The 18,160-nt window shown below is 35.0% G+C and overlaps 1 protein-coding gene and 1 long non-coding RNA gene across 2 annotated transcripts in view; one reads left to right on the top strand and one right to left on the bottom strand.

Moving 5' to 3' along the window:
- Window positions 1-18,160, bottom strand: part of LOC140847224 (uncharacterized) — a 314,063-nt gene that overhangs the window by 206,146 nt on the left and 89,757 nt on the right. The window lies entirely within an intron of this gene.
- LOC140844987 (olfactory receptor 13C8-like) lies at window positions 8,654-14,403 on the top strand. Its single transcript, XM_073218317.1, has 2 exons — window positions 8,654-9,587; window positions 14,366-14,403. Exons 1-2 carry the CDS (start codon window positions 8,654-8,656, stop codon window positions 14,401-14,403), a joined length of 972 nt encoding a protein of 323 aa, XP_073074418.1.

Here is an 18,160-nt window from a genome sequence, read left to right as displayed (position 1 = left end):
GAATTGCAGTAACTCATGGGAGTATTCCAAGAACCACATTAGATATTTGAAAGTACTATGTAATTGAAGACAATTTGTGCTATTAACCATAGGACGTTTTCAGATTATTTCCAAAAAGAAAAAATAATACTTATTAAAGACATTTTTCTGTTTTGAGGATTAAAAATCTTAAAATATTGTGTTAATGTAGAGTGATATGTTTCTTATTTGAATTGTATTACAAGAATATATCAATTATATAGTATAATTGGATCTAACTATACTCTCCCTGGAGTTTTGGAAACTTTTTAATTCTCTGTGTTTCCATTCTTAACTTCAGTTTATCGCAAATATTAGGCTCTACCCTGGCCAACCCCCAAAAGAATTTAAATGCCTTGTTATACTAATGGTGGATTTTTGGAGGATGTTCCTGGAGCTTAAAATGTATGGAAACACTTAGATAACTACAAAGGCCCCAAGAATCTACGGGCCTTACACATTGTTTTCCCAAGACTGAACTAAAACCTCTGAGCCTGAGAGTCAGAATATTTTAAATAGACACAGCTATCAGTTGTACCAGAGGAATAAACTACTGGTAAGTTAAAACTTGAAGAAAATAACTACAGCACCATGCTTGCTCTCTAAATCTCACTAATAACCCCTCACTTTATCCTGCTAATTATTACATAAAATAGAAAGCATTTCTTGAAGTTGTAAAGCAAAGCAGCTGTTAGAAGACTGATCTCAAACCAAGAAAAGGAAACCATTCCTAAGGCTCAGAGGTACATAAACAACATCATATTCTGTCTTCTTCTCTTGCCAATATTGTTTTCAAATTATGGGTAAAATTGATTTTATAGGCTTTAAGTGGGTATATTAATTTTCTCACTCATGAAGTTTTCATCATTTAGTGTCATAAAGCTTTGCATTATATTTTAGATCATTGCTGGGTAATTTTCATAACAAAGCTCTTAAATAAAAATTGGCATCATTTAAAGAATAGAAAAAAAAGTGGTTCCAAATGTTTGGGTTTCAAATCTAGGTGCTCTAAAATAAAATTCAGTATGTTTTTGCCACATCTCCCTCCTAAAAACCATTCATTCTGCCTCTTCTCCCCACCTTAGCCTCCAACCTCCAGCAGATAGAATGAGAACATTAGATCTCCATTTGGAGCTCTTAGAGACATCATTGCAAAACAGGTGTGTTATCTGTTATTTTCTTCAGCTGTCAAGCAATCTGAACATTATAACTGGACCTATTATCTGCTGAAAAAATTAATTCTCTGTCACATATGTGTGCAACTGCAATGCAATTACTTAACCATCTTCAATAGTTGCAATGACCACCACATTTTTAAAAAAATAAAACTGACCCTTAAACAACACATCTGAATTAACAGGTCCACTTTTGTTCAATAAATATACTGGAAAATTTTTTAGAGATATGCAACAATTTGAAAAAACATTTTCTTTTCACTAGCTTACTTTATGTAAGAATATGCTATGATACATATACAAAACATATGTTAATCGACTGTTTATGTTATTAGGAAGATCTTGACCACAGTAGGCTATTTGTTAAGTTCTGGGGAAGTCGAAAGTTACACACAGATTTTTTGTGTTGGGGTCCAGTGCCCCTAACCCTCCATGTTGTTCTAGGGTCAATTGTATTTTGAAATATTTTTAAATAGCTGACGTGTCAAACTACTGGTATGGTTATCCTCAAAATAATTGTTGAATTCAAATTAACTAAAACAAAAAATATGATTGCTGTATCTAACTGTATAATATGAATAAATGTAAACCACCTCTTCCATTATCCCTTTCTGGAAGCTCCTTGGTCCAGGATCACTACAATTAGTACCTCATTGTCTGAGTACCCCTCAGTTCCAGTGTAAGATTTGACTCTGTAGAATAAATTGTGCAGAATCAAAAATCTACCAAAGAACATTTATCTCTGTTGTTTTGATTACTACTGACCTGGATTAATCTTGGCTAACAGAAATGTTCCAGAAATAAAAATCTGAGCATCTATTCTTACGTTGTGCTAAGTGCTTTAACTTGTAGCAGAAATTGAGCTAGGTGCATCTAATCTGGAGATAACATATTCTCCATGTATCTGTCATTCTACTTGGATTTCAAGTTTCATTAATTTAGCTTCTCTCCAATTGTCCCTACAGCCAAATAAGATTAACACAGCACACATTTCCCTCTCTGAGATAATACAGTGTTTTGGAAAGAGCATGAGCTTTAGAGCCAGTCAGTGCTTGCTTCCTACTCACAATTAATTAGGCCCAGAACACTAAGTCATTTACCTTCCCTTATCATTGCTTGCCTTTTTCTAAAATGAAAAGGCCGTCGCTTAAGAGAATTCTTTCTAAGCTTCAAAATAATAAAACGATATGAAGGTTAGACTTTAAGTTATTTAACAAATACTGAAATATTTGTATAAAGAATTATTCTTTGGTTTTGAGAAAAACACATTACAATGACTTCATTTACTCACCACCATCCTCTCATCACCAAACCTAGTTATATTGCCTAGTATACATTAGCCTATTGCTATATATGTGTTGAATAAACTAATGAACAAGCATTTGTATATTACATTTAGCCTGCAATGTGCTTTCATTGTACCATATCATTGGATTCTCTCCTTAAGTTTATGAAGAAGCTATTGGTAAATTTATAGATGAGAACATCAGATGATGCAAAAAAGTGCAGCCCTCACTTACCTAGCCTTTGAAAGATCTGGCATTAGAGTTGGGTTTTCTAAGAATGTAATTTCAGTTCTCATACTCTTTAACTGCAGTAATTATGACCCAAGGAAGAATCAAGTATGTTTTAAGTTCCTATTCTATAAACTTAGCCATAAACTAACATAAACTTAGCATATGTGATAACAGTCAAACTCAGACGAGGCTGCCCCAATATATAGGTGAGCCCACAGTTGCTGAAAATGGCTATAAAATTAGCATAACATCACAGAGCTCCTAAGAGATGCAGCCAAGATTTTTCAACCCATGTCATTTAACTACTGTTGCTTATAATGTCCAACAAACCCTGGGACATCTAGAGGAAAAACTGAAGACAAAATCAATGTGTCCTTTTTTACCAGAGAGCAATACCTCAATAAACTCACTACTTCTAGAAGAGAGTTTTCTAGGGGAAGAGATGAAAGCCTTCTCCCAAAAAATAGAATGCATGACTAGCAGAAGGGTTCCTTTGACCACCAGGGAATCAGTATTTTAACTTATTAACTGGGATGTTTTTCTTTTCCTCATGTATCTGTTGAAGTACCCTTCATACTCAGAACTGAATAAACAAAGCTGGAAAACCCAGACAGAATGAGGCAGTGGTTACTACTTGGTTAGTTTAATAACTAAAGCTATCAGTTAAAACCCAGCTGAGAAGGACCAACAGAGTTTTGGTCTCACCTCAAACTGCAACTAGATACACAGACTATTTTCACAGACTTACAGGACTGAGCCAAGAACCCAGAACAAACAGAAGGATTGCGTTTTTGCCAAGAGAAATAAAACTTTTTGACACTAATTTGACCTAAAATGAACTATTAGGCATCTAATTTCAAAAGAAGATGAATTTTGAGACAGGTTCTCTACAAGCTAGAGGAACCAACGATTGCCCTAAAAAACAACTACAAGCCTACGGAGAATAAGACGGTGCATTCTTATTGGTGAGGAAAGTACATAAGCCTAAAGAATGCCTCTACGTTAAACGTATTTTTTTTGTTTTCATCCTTAATACCCCCTGGTCAAAATACCAAAGGTTCCCAATTGCCCGGAGAATAGATTTAATTCTTTAATGACCTCACCAACGGACCAATCTCCTCCCTCTTCTTAAAATCTTTTTCTGCCTATTGCATCCCTATACATTGTTTTCTTGTCTAGAAGCCCCAGTGATGCATTTTTGGCCTCATCTCATTACCAGACTATTCCCCCTCAGCCCATCAAGGCCAATTGAATTGACAAGATATGAAAGCTTATACTGGCCCTCTCTTAGATGATATCTCCTTCTTTGAAGTCTGTTTGTATTTAATTTTTGGAGTTTGGATTAGACATGGGTAGTGATTCAGAGGCTTCCCTCGAGGGAAACTGGCTGTTTCCTATCAACAAGCCTCACTACCAATATTGTGGGTTCTTTTTGTTTTGTTTTGAAGCATTTTTTTGTTGTTTTTGTCTTACCAAGGGCCACATTCTGTTCCTTAACGGCTCAAAATTGATTTGTTAGAACAAAAGGGGCTGATCTCATTCATAGGGATTGATTCAGACCAGCTCACAGATACTACTGTGAAGCAGAGTACCATGCTTCACAATGATAAACAGGAAGGCCCACGGGAAGCAGCCACTTAATTCCTCTGCTCATTTCATCCTTTCCTTATTTACAAGTGACCTGCATGTCCAGCTTCAGAAGGGGAACATCGTATTAAATCAAGAGGGTTACTTCTACAATAGCCTATTTAGTGGAACCAGGCTAATAGGACTTCCAGGTTCATCTATCTCTAAATTAGGGAATAACCTTCCCAATGGGACCATAAGACTTGAAATCTGTTGAATGAACACTTTCTCTAGTTGACCCTAGGAACTTCCTTTTTACTTTGCTGACTAAGAACTTTATGACCGACTTTTTTCTTCTTTTGCTGGATTTAAAACGTCATTTGTAAAATGGTTGGTTTGATTTTTAACTCTTTTTTTTCTTTTAAGTGTCTTAATTTGTTTCCTCCAATCCATTACATGTTTTTTTATGGTGCCAGAAGTCATTTCTTATTTTTATGATAGTCCCTTCTATTAAAACCATATTTTTCAGCAGACCTCCTTCAGTGGCATATGTTGTATATTGCTCTCTATGATTTTTGTTTTCACTTGTTCCCTTTTAAAATTAGATTTTAGTTAATCATATTCCTCTGTACATTACTTTCCTCAGTCCTTACAAAGCCCCCTATATTCTCCTACAATCACTGATTCCACTAATATTCCCCAACCCACAATCGTGTCTTTGATTTGCTTCTAAAAATGCATGTACCTTGTAGCATATGTATTTCAAATTTATATGTAAATTTAATGTGTTATAAATCATAATATTGCATACATTTTAAATCCTTTTATAGAGTTCTAAATATGTGTTGCTGTGTAGACATCTAGTTCATTTGCTTCTCATTTTTGCAAACTTCTCCATAGCGCATGCTCCCATGTGGTAAAACCATTACTCAGGTGATTGAGGCAACTCATGGTTGCCTCCAAACTCTTTTTACCACAAGCAGTGCAATGATGAGAATCCTCATGCTTGTCCCTTATAGTCCTGAACAAGAACTTCTCTGGGACAAATTCCCAGGGATGGAATCACTGAGTCCTGTCCAATATTAATATAACCACAGAGTTTTCCAGTATACCAGTATATACCCCCACCAGAATTCTACCTCCCACATGCTTGCCAACATTTGGTATCATTTACTTTTCTAATGAAATGAATGATACTTAATGGCTGTTTTACATGTTTTAATGTTTTCTGTTTAATGTTTTAATGATCACTTTTCAAATTTTGAACATTTAATAAGCATTCTCCAGATTATTCAAGTGTGCAAATCTCTCCATATACCTGTCGGCAATTTAGGAAATCTCTTCTGTGGATCCGAGTCATATCCTTTGAGCAATTTTCTCTGTATAAAACTTTATCTTTTTGATAAGCAAGATGGTATTTTTGTCTTTTTTTTTTTGTATATCCTATCAAGGAGGTTGATTTCTTGCAAGTTTTAGATATTGTAACTATCTCTGATAGTCTGTTAACTTTATCTCTGATGTCCACTGAAAATAAATCCACGAAAAATCTGCTTCTTTGTTTATGCCATTTGGATTTTGCTTTAAAGGCTTTTTCCTCTAAGTTCACAAAGATTTTCTATATTGTCTTTTATTAATTTAACAATTCCTTTTAATCACATTTAAATTGTTAATTTAAACTTTTAATCTAATTTTACCTTTTCTTCATATATAAAGATAGTTTCCTAACATGATCTACTAAGCTGTTACTCCCCCACTGCTTTGGGGTGACCATTTTATGATATATCAGATTCCCATATAAACGTATCTTTACCTGAGGTCTTTTTTGTTTTCCACTGGTCTATTTAAATGTCCCTGAGGCATTATCATAATATCTTTATTATTATACCTTTGTAGTATGTTACAAATGCGTATGCTCCCTTACTTTTCTTTTATAAAATTAGCTGTGCAAGTTGGTTACTTTGATTCTTCCATATAAATTTTAGAAAGTATATTCATATTCCTTAAAAAAAAAATCCAGCTAAACTTTTGAACATTTTTAATTGAATGTTATAGATTAATCTGGGGGGGAAATGGCAACCTTATATTCTTGTCCCATCCATGTTCTGCCTTTTCAATTATAGTCTGTTATGCTCTTTATGATAATGTTTAAATGATTTCTGTAAAGGTTTTTGTGTATTAGAATAAAACCCGCTTTATATTTTGTTAATTTTATTACATTCAATTTTATTATGCTTGTTAATCATTATTGCTAATATAGAGAAGACTGATGAATTTTCCATTGATCTTACTTCAAAAAGTCTTATAAATTTTCCTCATCCATTTTTATACATTTTTTATTTTTTTTTGTCCTACTTCTGCCATTATATTGTCTTATGATTATGACAAGAACTACAAAGTCCATGTTAAAGAGCAGCTGTAAGAGTGGGCATCCTTATCTTAATCCAGATTTTAATGAGAATGTATAAATTATGTTTATTAGTTATTAGTGAATAGTAATTTTCTATCTGTTTCTGGCATACATTTTCTTTCAAGATTAGGAAGTTACCTTCTGCTTGTGAACTTCAAATAGCTTTTATGAAAGTTATGAATTACTCTTCACCAAATTTATTTCCTGAAACTCTTGAAAAATTTTTATTTTCTTTAGTCTATTTATACCATGATTTATTGGTGATAATTAAAAAATGTTTAAGGGAATCATTCAGGTGTTATACAATAATAGTCCCTACTTCCTTGGAGTGTGCTGAATAAAAGCAATTATATACCTATCTAAATAATAATCTAATATAAATAAAAACATACATTGATACTATACTAACCAATACATAAACTATTATTTCATTATTATTTTTGACAATAAAACTATTAAACATGCTGAGTATTCATACTACTTCTTACTGATCACATTGGTAGTTTTCGTAGTATGCCTTTGGTTTTCATACTATGCCTCCCTCTTAAACTGAATTAACAGAGAAAGAGTAAATAAGGTGCTAAAGGGGGTATTGCTTTGTCCACTCTGCAAACCAGTGTAACTTCAACCAGAGAAACTGTTTTTTTGTTTGTTTTATATATTATACTTCTGTATGAATTTTATTTGTCAAAAATAATGGCTGCAAAACACTGGTTTAGTTAAATGTATACATTTTGAATGAAAGCACAATTATTACAATTGATCCATACGTGATAGCTCTTGGACGCAGTGAAAACAAACAAGTGGGGACTACAATATACCACATCATATCTCTCTTCATGATAAAATTGGATTTGCAAATACTTCCTATTTGCTTGTGTTAAAGAAAACATATGAACACACATTTACTCATTGTATTGAGATAGATACTGGAGTAATATAAAGATATGGCCCTTTTTTGAAATGGCTGCAATCTCCAATAAGGCTATATGCAGATATTTAATGACTACTTGTACTACCAGAACACCAAATTGAGCTCTAAAAAGAAATTCAACCACAAAAAACTGCATTATGACTTTGATGGTCCTAGATACTTCTGCTCTCATAGGTCCTTTCTTACATGAAATAACATGAAAATTTCCACTATATGTCTGCATTGGTTTAAAGATAAATATACTAATATTAGGCATTACAACTTAAAAATTCATTTATTCAGATTTGAACAGAAATCAAAACATTTTCATATTTTGCTCCTAACAGTATGGTAGGCTTACTATGCCTAGTAGATAAGTTGGCCCTGAAGCAATGGTTCAAGAATTCACATACATATATGATCCTATCAGGTAATATAAATGATTGAAATCAACTGAGAATAGCATGTTAATTGGCAACTAATACTCACCTCCACTGACAACCAGAAGAGAGAGAGGTGGGTAATCTGGTGGAACAGAGTACATGCTTCAAATGCACTAGGTAAACTATAATAGATCTATGATAAAAATGGGCCCAATGTTTTCAAATATTATAATTTATTTGAAGAGAAGCTAAAAATATACATTTTTATACCATATCTCCTACTTTTGAAATGTTGACCTCTAGTTCAACTTTAAAGCACAGTGCAGGAATCCCAGCCAAACAAAACACATCTTTCTGCTGCATACAGGTTGTAGGCCACTGATTGATGGTCAATATGTTAACTAATAGAAATGGCAATAAATTGGTTTGGGATCCAACATCCTACAATCAAAGGTACTCTCTCTTAACCCTGAGGAAATCAGGTTAGAATTCCTACTCTAGTGGCCTGGATTTACAGTAGGAAGTTTTCCCAAGAGTTATATTATTACATGCAAATACAGAACTACAGTAGGACAGATTGTGACTCTTATAAGAGATAGCTCTTGCAGACACTGTATTAACTAATTTCTGTTCAATCATCCATAGGGTGCTCTTGAAGAAAAGGTATCTGTAATATGGAAAGGACCAACAATTTCACATTGACAGAATTTGTTCTTGTTGGGCTTTCTGCCAACCCAAAGCTCCAGACAGTTTTCTTTGTGCTAGTTTTGTGGATATACCTGATGATCCTGCTGGGAAATGGAGTCCTCATCTCAGTAATCATCTACGATTCTCACTTGCATACCCCCATGTATTTCTTCCTCTGCAATCTTTCCTTCCTGGACATTTGCTACACAAGCTGTTCTGTCCCACTAACCCTTGACAGCTTTCTGACAGTAAAAAAAAGGGTTTCCTTCTCTGGGTGCATGGTGCAAATGTTTCTGTCCTTTGCCACGGGGGTCACAGAGTGTGTGCTTCTAGGCATGATGGCACTTGACCGCTATGTGGCCATCTGCTACCCACTGAGATACCCTGTCATCATGAGCAAAGGTGCCTACATGCCTATGGCAGCTGGATCCTGGGTTACTGGGCTTCTTGACTCAGTGGTGCAGACATCTCTTGCAGTGCAGTTACCCTTCTGTGCTAATAATGTTATTAACCATTTTGTCTGTGAAATTCTAGCTATCCTAAAGCTGGCCTGTGCTGATATTTCAATCAATGTACTCAGCATGGCAGGTTCGAATGTGATTGTTCTCGTTATTCCATTGCTAGTAATTTCCATCTCTTACATTTTTATTGTTGCCACTATTCTGAGGATTCCTTCCAGTGAAGGAAAACGTAAGGCCTTCTCCACCTGCTCAGCACACTTGACAGTAGTCATTATATTCTATGGAACTACCTTCTTCATGTACGCAAAGCCCAAGTCCAAAAGCTCTGGTGGCACAGATAATCAGGACATCATTGACGCCCTCATTTCCCTCTTCTATGGACTGATGACCCCCATGCTCAATCCTCTCATCTATAGTCTAAGGAACAAGGATGTAAAGGCTGCTGTGAAGAACATGGTGGGTAGGAAAAACTTCTCTGATGGAATATGAGTACTGCTTTATGCTACATGACTCAGAATCCAAAGCTGCCATAGAAACAAAATTTAAAAAGAGAAAATTACCATGTCAAAACAAATTCACCATGTGACATTCAAAACCATATGACAGGAATATTTTGGTTGCCATTGTCACTTAGCTTTTTGTTCTAACTCCAGAAATAAAACATGATTGTGGTTTTAAAAAAATATTGTTAGGGAAATGCAAATGTTAAAAATTTCTTAGGAAGCCCCAGCAAAATATAATCACCCTTAAAACTTAGAGAAAATAATAAAGGTATAATGTGTTCTAAAAAGCACTTTGTAACCTAAAATAAGTATACAGTTAATGAATTATGCAAAGGGAATAATAATTAGAATATGACATATTATATATTCATCTTTAATTTGTTCAATTATTTACTGTTTGTGTCCTACTTACATATATGCACTCTGAGAGTGGAAACTAGTCTGTTTATTATCCTAAAGCAGGGGCCTAATATAGAGCCTGGTACATAATAGATGTTCAATAATTTTTTTTTAATAAGTAAATGAACTGTACCATGTATAATAGTAGAAATGTATGTCTGTCATAGCTGAGGTCACAAATTATTCAAAATGAAAGATGAGTCAATGCAATATTTTCTAAATAAACTATGTTGACTATTTGTCATATGAACTCCCTTACTATTACCTTCTATTTTCTATGCAATGTGTACGATAACATAGATGAACTTGCCTTGTTTACCAGTGTGGGTAAAATTGCAATATTTCCAGAATCTCTTGCCTGACTTTAGTGCATCTCCATATCAATAGGTGTTTCCAAGGGGTGAAGAGAAGTCTATCTCCATATGAATAGGTAATTACAAGCCCCAGGGAGAGCTTATCTGGACCAGAGAGGTTGGGTGGAATGCTCTTCTGCTGCACCCAGGTCAAGAGAGACCCAAGATGACTGCTTGTAAGAAATAAATGAATTTCTCTCACACTCTTTCTCCCTTTCACTAATTTCGGTTTCAAAGGTATTTTGCCCCAGGATTTTACCAGATTACAGCCAGCTACCATAACTTTTCTGGATTTGACACATAGTGAGTCTACCCCCCCACCCCCAGGTACTGCAAACTAAGTTTTTGTTTTAATTGAAATATTGTTGATATACAATGTTAAATTACTTTCAAGTATACAACACAGTGGTTCCTAAGTTTTCACTTAGCAAAATAGAGATGGCATGGTAGCAGAGAGTTCCTCCTGGACTTTGAAAAGAGACCACGTTGTAATGAGGACTTCTTTCCTACTTTGCATTAGATCACACAGCTCCTAAGCTGTAAAAGAACTAGACAGAACTGGTAACTGGCAAATCTTGCAATAGGAGGATAAGAAGTTACAAAAGATAAAGTCAAGTTGTTCAATAAACTGAAGAGTTCTAGGGTTCTGGTATTGGGCAACAAGACAAAAATAGCTCAAAACAGAGATCTCTATTGACTGATGAATACAACCACATGGGGAGGTACCAGTGTGAGGATGGGAGACCCATTTTCATTGAAGGAATTGAGTCAAATATGTCAATAGAGGAAAACACTTCTTTTAATTAGCTCTTTGAGGAGTCTATGAGAGTTGAAATAAAAAACACAAATCTAAAGTAAGACTATAACTATTTCTAAATTGTAAGGGTAAGCCCTAAGGGCTTCATTGCTTGCTAACAGGTAATTACTGTTACTTCATAAGACTAAAAAAGTTAATTCATGCATTAGCACTAAATAGTGCTGGATGTAGGCTATCAAACGATTGGTTTTCAGGTTTACATCCACTTTTCTAAGCTCTGCATTGGGAGTTAGGATTAGGACACTGAAAACCACATTTCTCCTTTGCTAGCTAGTTTCTGTTAAATTCTCCCAAAACAGTAGTTACTAGAGAGAGAATGGGAGGTTGGATGAACAAAACAAAGTGCCTTGAGCCTCCTTGTTTGCTTCTTATTCCTGCTAAGACGGGGACCATGGGCTTAGTCAGAGTAGGGTGAGGGCCTCCAGAAAAACCAAGGCAGGATATTTACAGTCAAAGCAATGGAACAATGTAAAGTCCCTATTGAAACTCTGTGTTCAGCATTATGCAAAGTCAAAGTCACACTAATTCTCTAGGGTAAAAATACCAGACTAGGAATATAGACACCTTCAGTGAGATCAGTTAAAAGTCAGAAGGCCAGGAGCAACTTGGCCTGGAGTGTTTGAGTGTTCCACAAGGGTATCTCAGCATAACCCGTGACTTCACTGTAAACAGCCCCAGCAAACAGACAACAACCCAGCCCACCTTGAGGGCAGGGCAGGTGGTACAAGTTGACACCCTAAGCCCTCAGTTCCCAAAAATCCTCAACTGCCTATAAATCCCCTAGACAATGCACCATCCTGGGCTCTCTTTTCCCCTCCTGGCATGAGCCAGGAGCTCTGTCCTCTCACTTTATTTCTAAATAAAAGCCTGTACCTTGCTCTCCTACCTTGAGTGTTTGTGAAGCTCATTCTTCGGCTTCATGAACAAGAACCCTGGCATCACTGCCAACACCACTCTGGCTATGGTTCCTCACCATGACAATGACAGCTTCTTAGCTGCTTCCAGTACTTTCAGTTTTCATTTATTCTTTTCTATAATCCAGAACCAGTAGCCTACTAATGCCATATCCTCAGAGGTTTGAATCTGTCACTCAGCTTTAACTTCCAGTAAATAAATAGCCCTGTCAGGTGTTTAGTTGGTATTGATGCATCTTTAAAAGCAATGAAATATGGAATTCTCTGCTTCAGAAATGTAGGGAATCAGATCAAAAGCAATAGATTTGGTCAGACTGTCATTTCCAAACACAACTAAATGAAAGAAGGTACTGGGCAACACGTTTGTATTTATTCTTCAGTTGCTTTCTTATTTTAATAATGTAGATTTTGAAAATCTACCTAGTGTACTCAAAAATGATACAATAGTAATCATATAATCATATGAAAAGAGAGCACTGAGTAGTTCACCAAATCCTGAAATACTTGTGAGAATGGATAAACTTAGGAACTTGAGAAAAAGAAACATAGGTATAACCTTTCTTACATCAGTGCATACCTAGCAGACACCTAAGATTTATGCCTGGTGCATAGTACAGTATTTCCATAAATATGTTGAATTAATGCATAAGTAAGTAAATACATGAATTAAAAAACAAGTTCAGGATGACACATATAGTTTCCAAAATAATTAATCAAGATGATATTATTGGACCCTTGTAACTCTTTAGGAGCTAGTATTTCCCTGACTTTACTGAAGAGAAAACTTAGTTCCACAAATGTAAAAATATCTGCAGCCAGAACCAGGATGTGAGAAGGCTTTCATTTGAATAAAACAATTGACAAGCTTAATAACCCAACTATTATGGAATACAGATTATTCTAAAGCACAAATGAAACATATTGATGTTGGGGTTCTTGTTTGCGGAGTCAAAGAATGAACTTAGCAAATACCCAAGGTAGGAAATGCAGGGCAGAGGCTTTTATTTAGAAATAAAGTGAGAGGACAGAGCTCCTGGCTCACACGAGGAGGGGACAAGAGAGCCCGGAATGGTGCATTGTCTAGGGGATTTATAGGCAGTTGAGGATTTTTGGGAACTGAGGGCTTAGGGTGTCAACTTGTACCACCTGCCCTGCCCTCAAGGTGGGCTGGGTTGTTGTCTGTTTGCTGGGGCTGTTTACAGTGAAGTCACGGGTTATGCTGAGATACCCTTGTGGAACACTCAAACACTCCAGGTCAAGTTGCTCCTGGCCTTCTGACTTTTAACTGATCTCACTGAAGGTGTCTATATTCCTAGTCTGGTATCTTTACCCTAGAGAATTAGTGTGACTTTGACTTTGCATAATGCTGAACACAGAGTTTCAACAGGGACTTTACATTGTTCCATTGCTTTGACTGTAAATATCCTGCCTTGGTTTTTCTGGAGGCCCTCACCCTACTCTGACTATACCCACTGTCCCTGTCTCAATATAAAAAATTGTAATTTTGTTAGGCTAAAAGCAAGAATAAGCAAATTTCAAAGAAATGATACAATACAATCCATATTCTGTTAATTTAAATTAAATATAATTAACTGATTAAAAAGCTCATCATCTGGAATAATTAAAACACATGTATAAATGACTAATGAATAGCAGTGATATTCAAAATATTTAACAACTTCTATGGCAAGTGCTTCAATAAATCAGAATGAATGCCTGCCATATATAACCAGTGTGATCACTGTAACATATGGCAGCAAAATATCAACTTTGCTTACAGATCAGAGAAAAAATTACAACCAAAAATTAAAACCTCATAAAACTAGACCTGAGCTTATACCCAGCAGTGCAGCTGTACTAGTTATTTATAGTTGTATCCTTTCTGATTGGTTAGTAGCCATGCCATAGTCTTTGCAAAATATGTTTAATATTACCCCTGCTAAGAAACCAAATATGATTGAATTCTGCAAATTAAAATTTGCTGGATAAAGAAACAAATTTGGAGGTAAATGTTCATACTTAAATTCTTATAGGAAACTTGGCTTCATAAGGAAGAGAAAAAGAAGGAAACCAAAGAAAGATAAGGATAAAGATAAGAAACTATCTAGAGAATTTGACTGCAAAGCCAAAGTGCAAGGTGTTAGTTATGCTATATACTCACATTTTACTATTTCTTACTAAATCTTCACAATAATCTTCAGAGGTATGTATCTCCTTGCTCTTAATTTACAGATGAAGAGACTGAAACTCAGAAAAGTTAGATCATACAGGTTCTAAGTGGGAAAGATAGTTTTCAAATCACAGTCTTGACTATAAAAACATATTATTCCCTTCAGTGCTTACTTGTCAGGAGGGAAATATCCTGAGGTCCAGTTTCATGTGAAACAGGAGAACCAATCCAAAAATATTAGAGGTAAAGAAAGTTAATGTATTCTAAATGGACTTAACCTCAGAATTTCTCCAAAGATTTTAACTGGATATGTAGTTGAACTCAGGGAACTACAAAGACCAATCTTCAGTGCTTGTGGCAAAGGCCATGAATAATAGTGGATACTTTGATTTTGTCTTGAGGCCAGTATTGCATCATCCTTAGAAATTCACTGATATCCCTGTACTTACAGCTAACAGTAATAATCAAGGAACAAGTGTTTTAACTAACCAGAAAACTGATGAATAAATCTAGATTCATGGGTTTTTCTGTGATGTACTTTAGGAAAGATGAATTTTTAGGGTGCAAGAATATTCAGTTTATCAAAGGAGGCAGAAAATATTGAGGTTAGGAGACTGGATGTGCAGTCAGTCACACCATTTAGATTGAAATCTCACTCCACATCTACATTACCAGTCAATAGCCTATGCAAGTAATTTAACTTCTCTGAACCTGTTTTCTCAGTGGTTGTGTGGATTAAATGTACCAGCTCATTCATTCACTTTTCACAGCACTTCTCTCACTCTAGGGAAGGGCCTTCATTTGAAAAAACTAGGAGGCAGAGGAATAGCAAGTGACTATAGCCAGGTTTCCTTCCAGTATTAGTGGATCACTACGTTGATGGCATTTAGCCAAGATATGAAGATACTAATTAAACATTAATATTGGACATTCAGTTTGATGCTGCAAATGGTGTGATGTTTAACAAAAATATTACAGGTAATGTCTTTGCAATAATAGAAAAGCAGAGCAACTATTACTAATCATACTCCCCTTCTTAGGGAAGAAATAGAACCAGTAACAGACAAGGCAAGTAGTCTGCCCAAGAGGTAGAAAGAGAGACATGGCTATGTAGAGTCACCAAGTTCACAAAGGGGAGAGCCTCAAGAAGCCTACAAGGAAATATCTTCAGTCTAAGAAAAGAAGGAGATATAGGCATTGGTTATATCAAAGATATTCATGTGAAGAAAAAGGACTATGACCCACTTGGTTCAGGAATGACTCCTACAGGGCAGGCTTTGGAGCGTCACCAATGGTAAATCCAAACTAGTCATAGGATCAGTAGGACCCTAAACAACTATAAAAGCATTAATTTTACTGATGCCAAATAGGAAATTCTTATAAATTCCTCTGGACAACCCCCATAAGGTTTTTAGAGAAACTGGAAAAGAAAGAGCCCTCTTTCCTATTTCAGATTAATTAGAAATGAAGCAATCACTTCAGAGAATAATGCTTTCTGTAACCCAGGGAAGAGAACACATTAAGTATCACTTATGGTGCATACACATTTAATCCTTGAAAATCCAGAAAATACACATGGTTTTATACTGTAAGGAATGTGATTTTCAAAAATATTATACAAATTACACCAAGTCAAACAGCTAGGAAGTGGCGCAGTGGGGACTGGAGCACAACTAAACAGATTTCTAAATTCATACACTTTCCATCACCCCATTTAACATCTCAATGTTTTTTGAATGCTAAAAAAAAACCTTCCTATCCATCTATTTAGCAAATAAACAACAGTTTTCAGTTCTAAATGACCTCTAACTATATAAAACATAGTGGTTCCAAAGAGGCCAATTGACCTAGGAAGACACCATTTCTTTTCTACTTGTTCTCTCATAGCCTAGTAACCTCTTCCCACAGGATTATAAAACACAATCTAATATTTACACCAGAGTACAGAACAACATCTCAGAGGACATAATTAAAAGTTGTCTGACCTATTTCTCTCCTGTATCAAGGTATAAATAAGTTATACGGGACAGAGATCTCATGTGCTTGAAACAGTAGAAAGTTAAGCTTGTTAAAGTGAACTTGTAACATTTTAACAACCTCTTCCCTCCACAGATTTTCTGGAGGGAATCTGGGACTGTTCCTAGGAGGTTCATTTCTCTTTAGTTACAACTAAGCAGTAAAGAATATATGAGATCATTACATGGAAAATTCTAAAAGTGGAATGATTTTTTTTTCTGAAAAGAGAAAGCAGTTCTCTATGCACTGTCATCATCAAATCATTCATAAAAAGTAATTAGATAAGGTAAAGAAGACATATTCTAATGAGAAAACTGAGTAATCAGAGGTGATAAAGTGGTGGGAAAGTAAATTTTATAGCACATGGATTTTGTTTAGCTCCGTTGAATTAAAGAGATTTGCCACAGTCCTCACCCCTCCACATTACTTTAGACCCAGTTTGTTTTACTCAAGTACATTAATTGTCTAACAGTGAAGATATTTGTGTTTATTAAACCAAAAAGACAGGCAATCATGCAGATATCCCATTTTTATCCTGGGAAGTAAACTGAGTATAATTAATGCTGTGAGTTTTAAAAATCACTAGAGTTGTTTGTAAACAGAATGATCTAACTTTTGAAATGAAGGGTTCTTTTTCTCCAATCTTCATGAAAGTCCAGAACAACTGTGGATCAGAAGAATCCTGTAGTACCTAGAGTATGATTCAGTAAATACTATGATTTTTTTCTCTGAATTTACATAATCTAGAATGGCATTTAAATACGGCACATATTAAGTGTTCAGCTCAGGACCAGTAAAACAATAAATGGCAAATAAACAAAGAAAGGTAAAAACTCATTACAATCAGCATACCCTTGTAATAAGACTGTTCATCCATGAGATTCAGAAACACTGAGGGATAATCATGACCACCCCCAAAGAGCAATTTGTTCTATTAGGGTTCTTTGGGGGAATATAGATGTATAAAGTATGTGTTCATTTGCATAGCAGAGATCCTTATATACCACAGAGAATTTCACAATCCTAAAATATTTTCAATAACACGTCTTAATTATTTTAACATATCACATGTAGAATGGCTAAAGGAACAAATACTTGTATCATGGTACAAGAAAGACTTAGAAACATCACTCTGTAAATACTTGAAACTGTCATGAAAAAAGAGTATAAACTTCTGTTTTGTTGTTCCACAGGGGAAGATTAGAGTTACATACAGGGATGGTTAAATGTAAAGAACTTTCTAATAATGAGAATTATGGAAAAATAACCTCTGTGGCCTCATAAAGTACTCTAACCATCCCTGGGTATGGGGGAAGAAGACGAAAATCAGCCATACCGTAGATGTGCTTCTGTCATCTCTTAAGGGTTAGAATTAGATTAATTTAAAGATGATTTCTAGCTCTTGGATCCAATAATCTAGAATTTGATTATTTCATTGGTATGGTTGTATAAGAATATGCATTCCATCTTTCCCTCATTTTCATTATTCATTATGAATTCATTATTAAAGTGAATGAAATTATTCCAAAAATAAATAAAATATAAGCATTTCTCTTAAAGAATAAATTATAATTTTTATTGTAGCATTGTTTATAATAGCAAAAAATTTAAGCAAAGTAAGTGCCCATTATTTGAGAAGAGGTTAAATAAATCTTGAAACATAATTATAATAGACTACTGTATAGATATCAATGGTCATTGTATCGAAATCTCAAAAAATTAGAAACTAATTAAAACATCCAGTAATATTAAAATTGTAGGCTGGATTATAGTAATTCCACTTACCAAAATATTCTTCAACTATAAAAAGGAATAATACAATAACTGTGAAAATAATCACAAAAATGTTATTGGTATAAAG

This window comes from Manis javanica, chromosome 2 (genome assembly GCF_040802235.1).
Source record: "Manis javanica isolate MJ-LG chromosome 2, MJ_LKY, whole genome shotgun sequence".
NCBI lineage: Eukaryota > Metazoa > Chordata > Mammalia > Pholidota > Manidae > Manis > Manis javanica.
The sequence above is the reverse complement of the archived record's forward strand: the minus strand, read 5'-3'. Positions and strand labels throughout refer to the sequence as shown.

What these genes read in the sequence shown, in the direction of transcription:
- LOC140844987 (XM_073218317.1), top strand. Translation starts at nt 8,654, where the DNA reads ATGGAAAGGACCAACAATTTCACATTGACAGAATTTGTTCTTGTTGGG. An exon ending in TGCTGTGAAGAACATGGTGG is followed by an intron (nt 9,588 to 14,365) that starts GTAGGAAAAACT and finishes ACTGAAACTCAG; the next exon opens with AAAAGTTAGATCATACAGGT.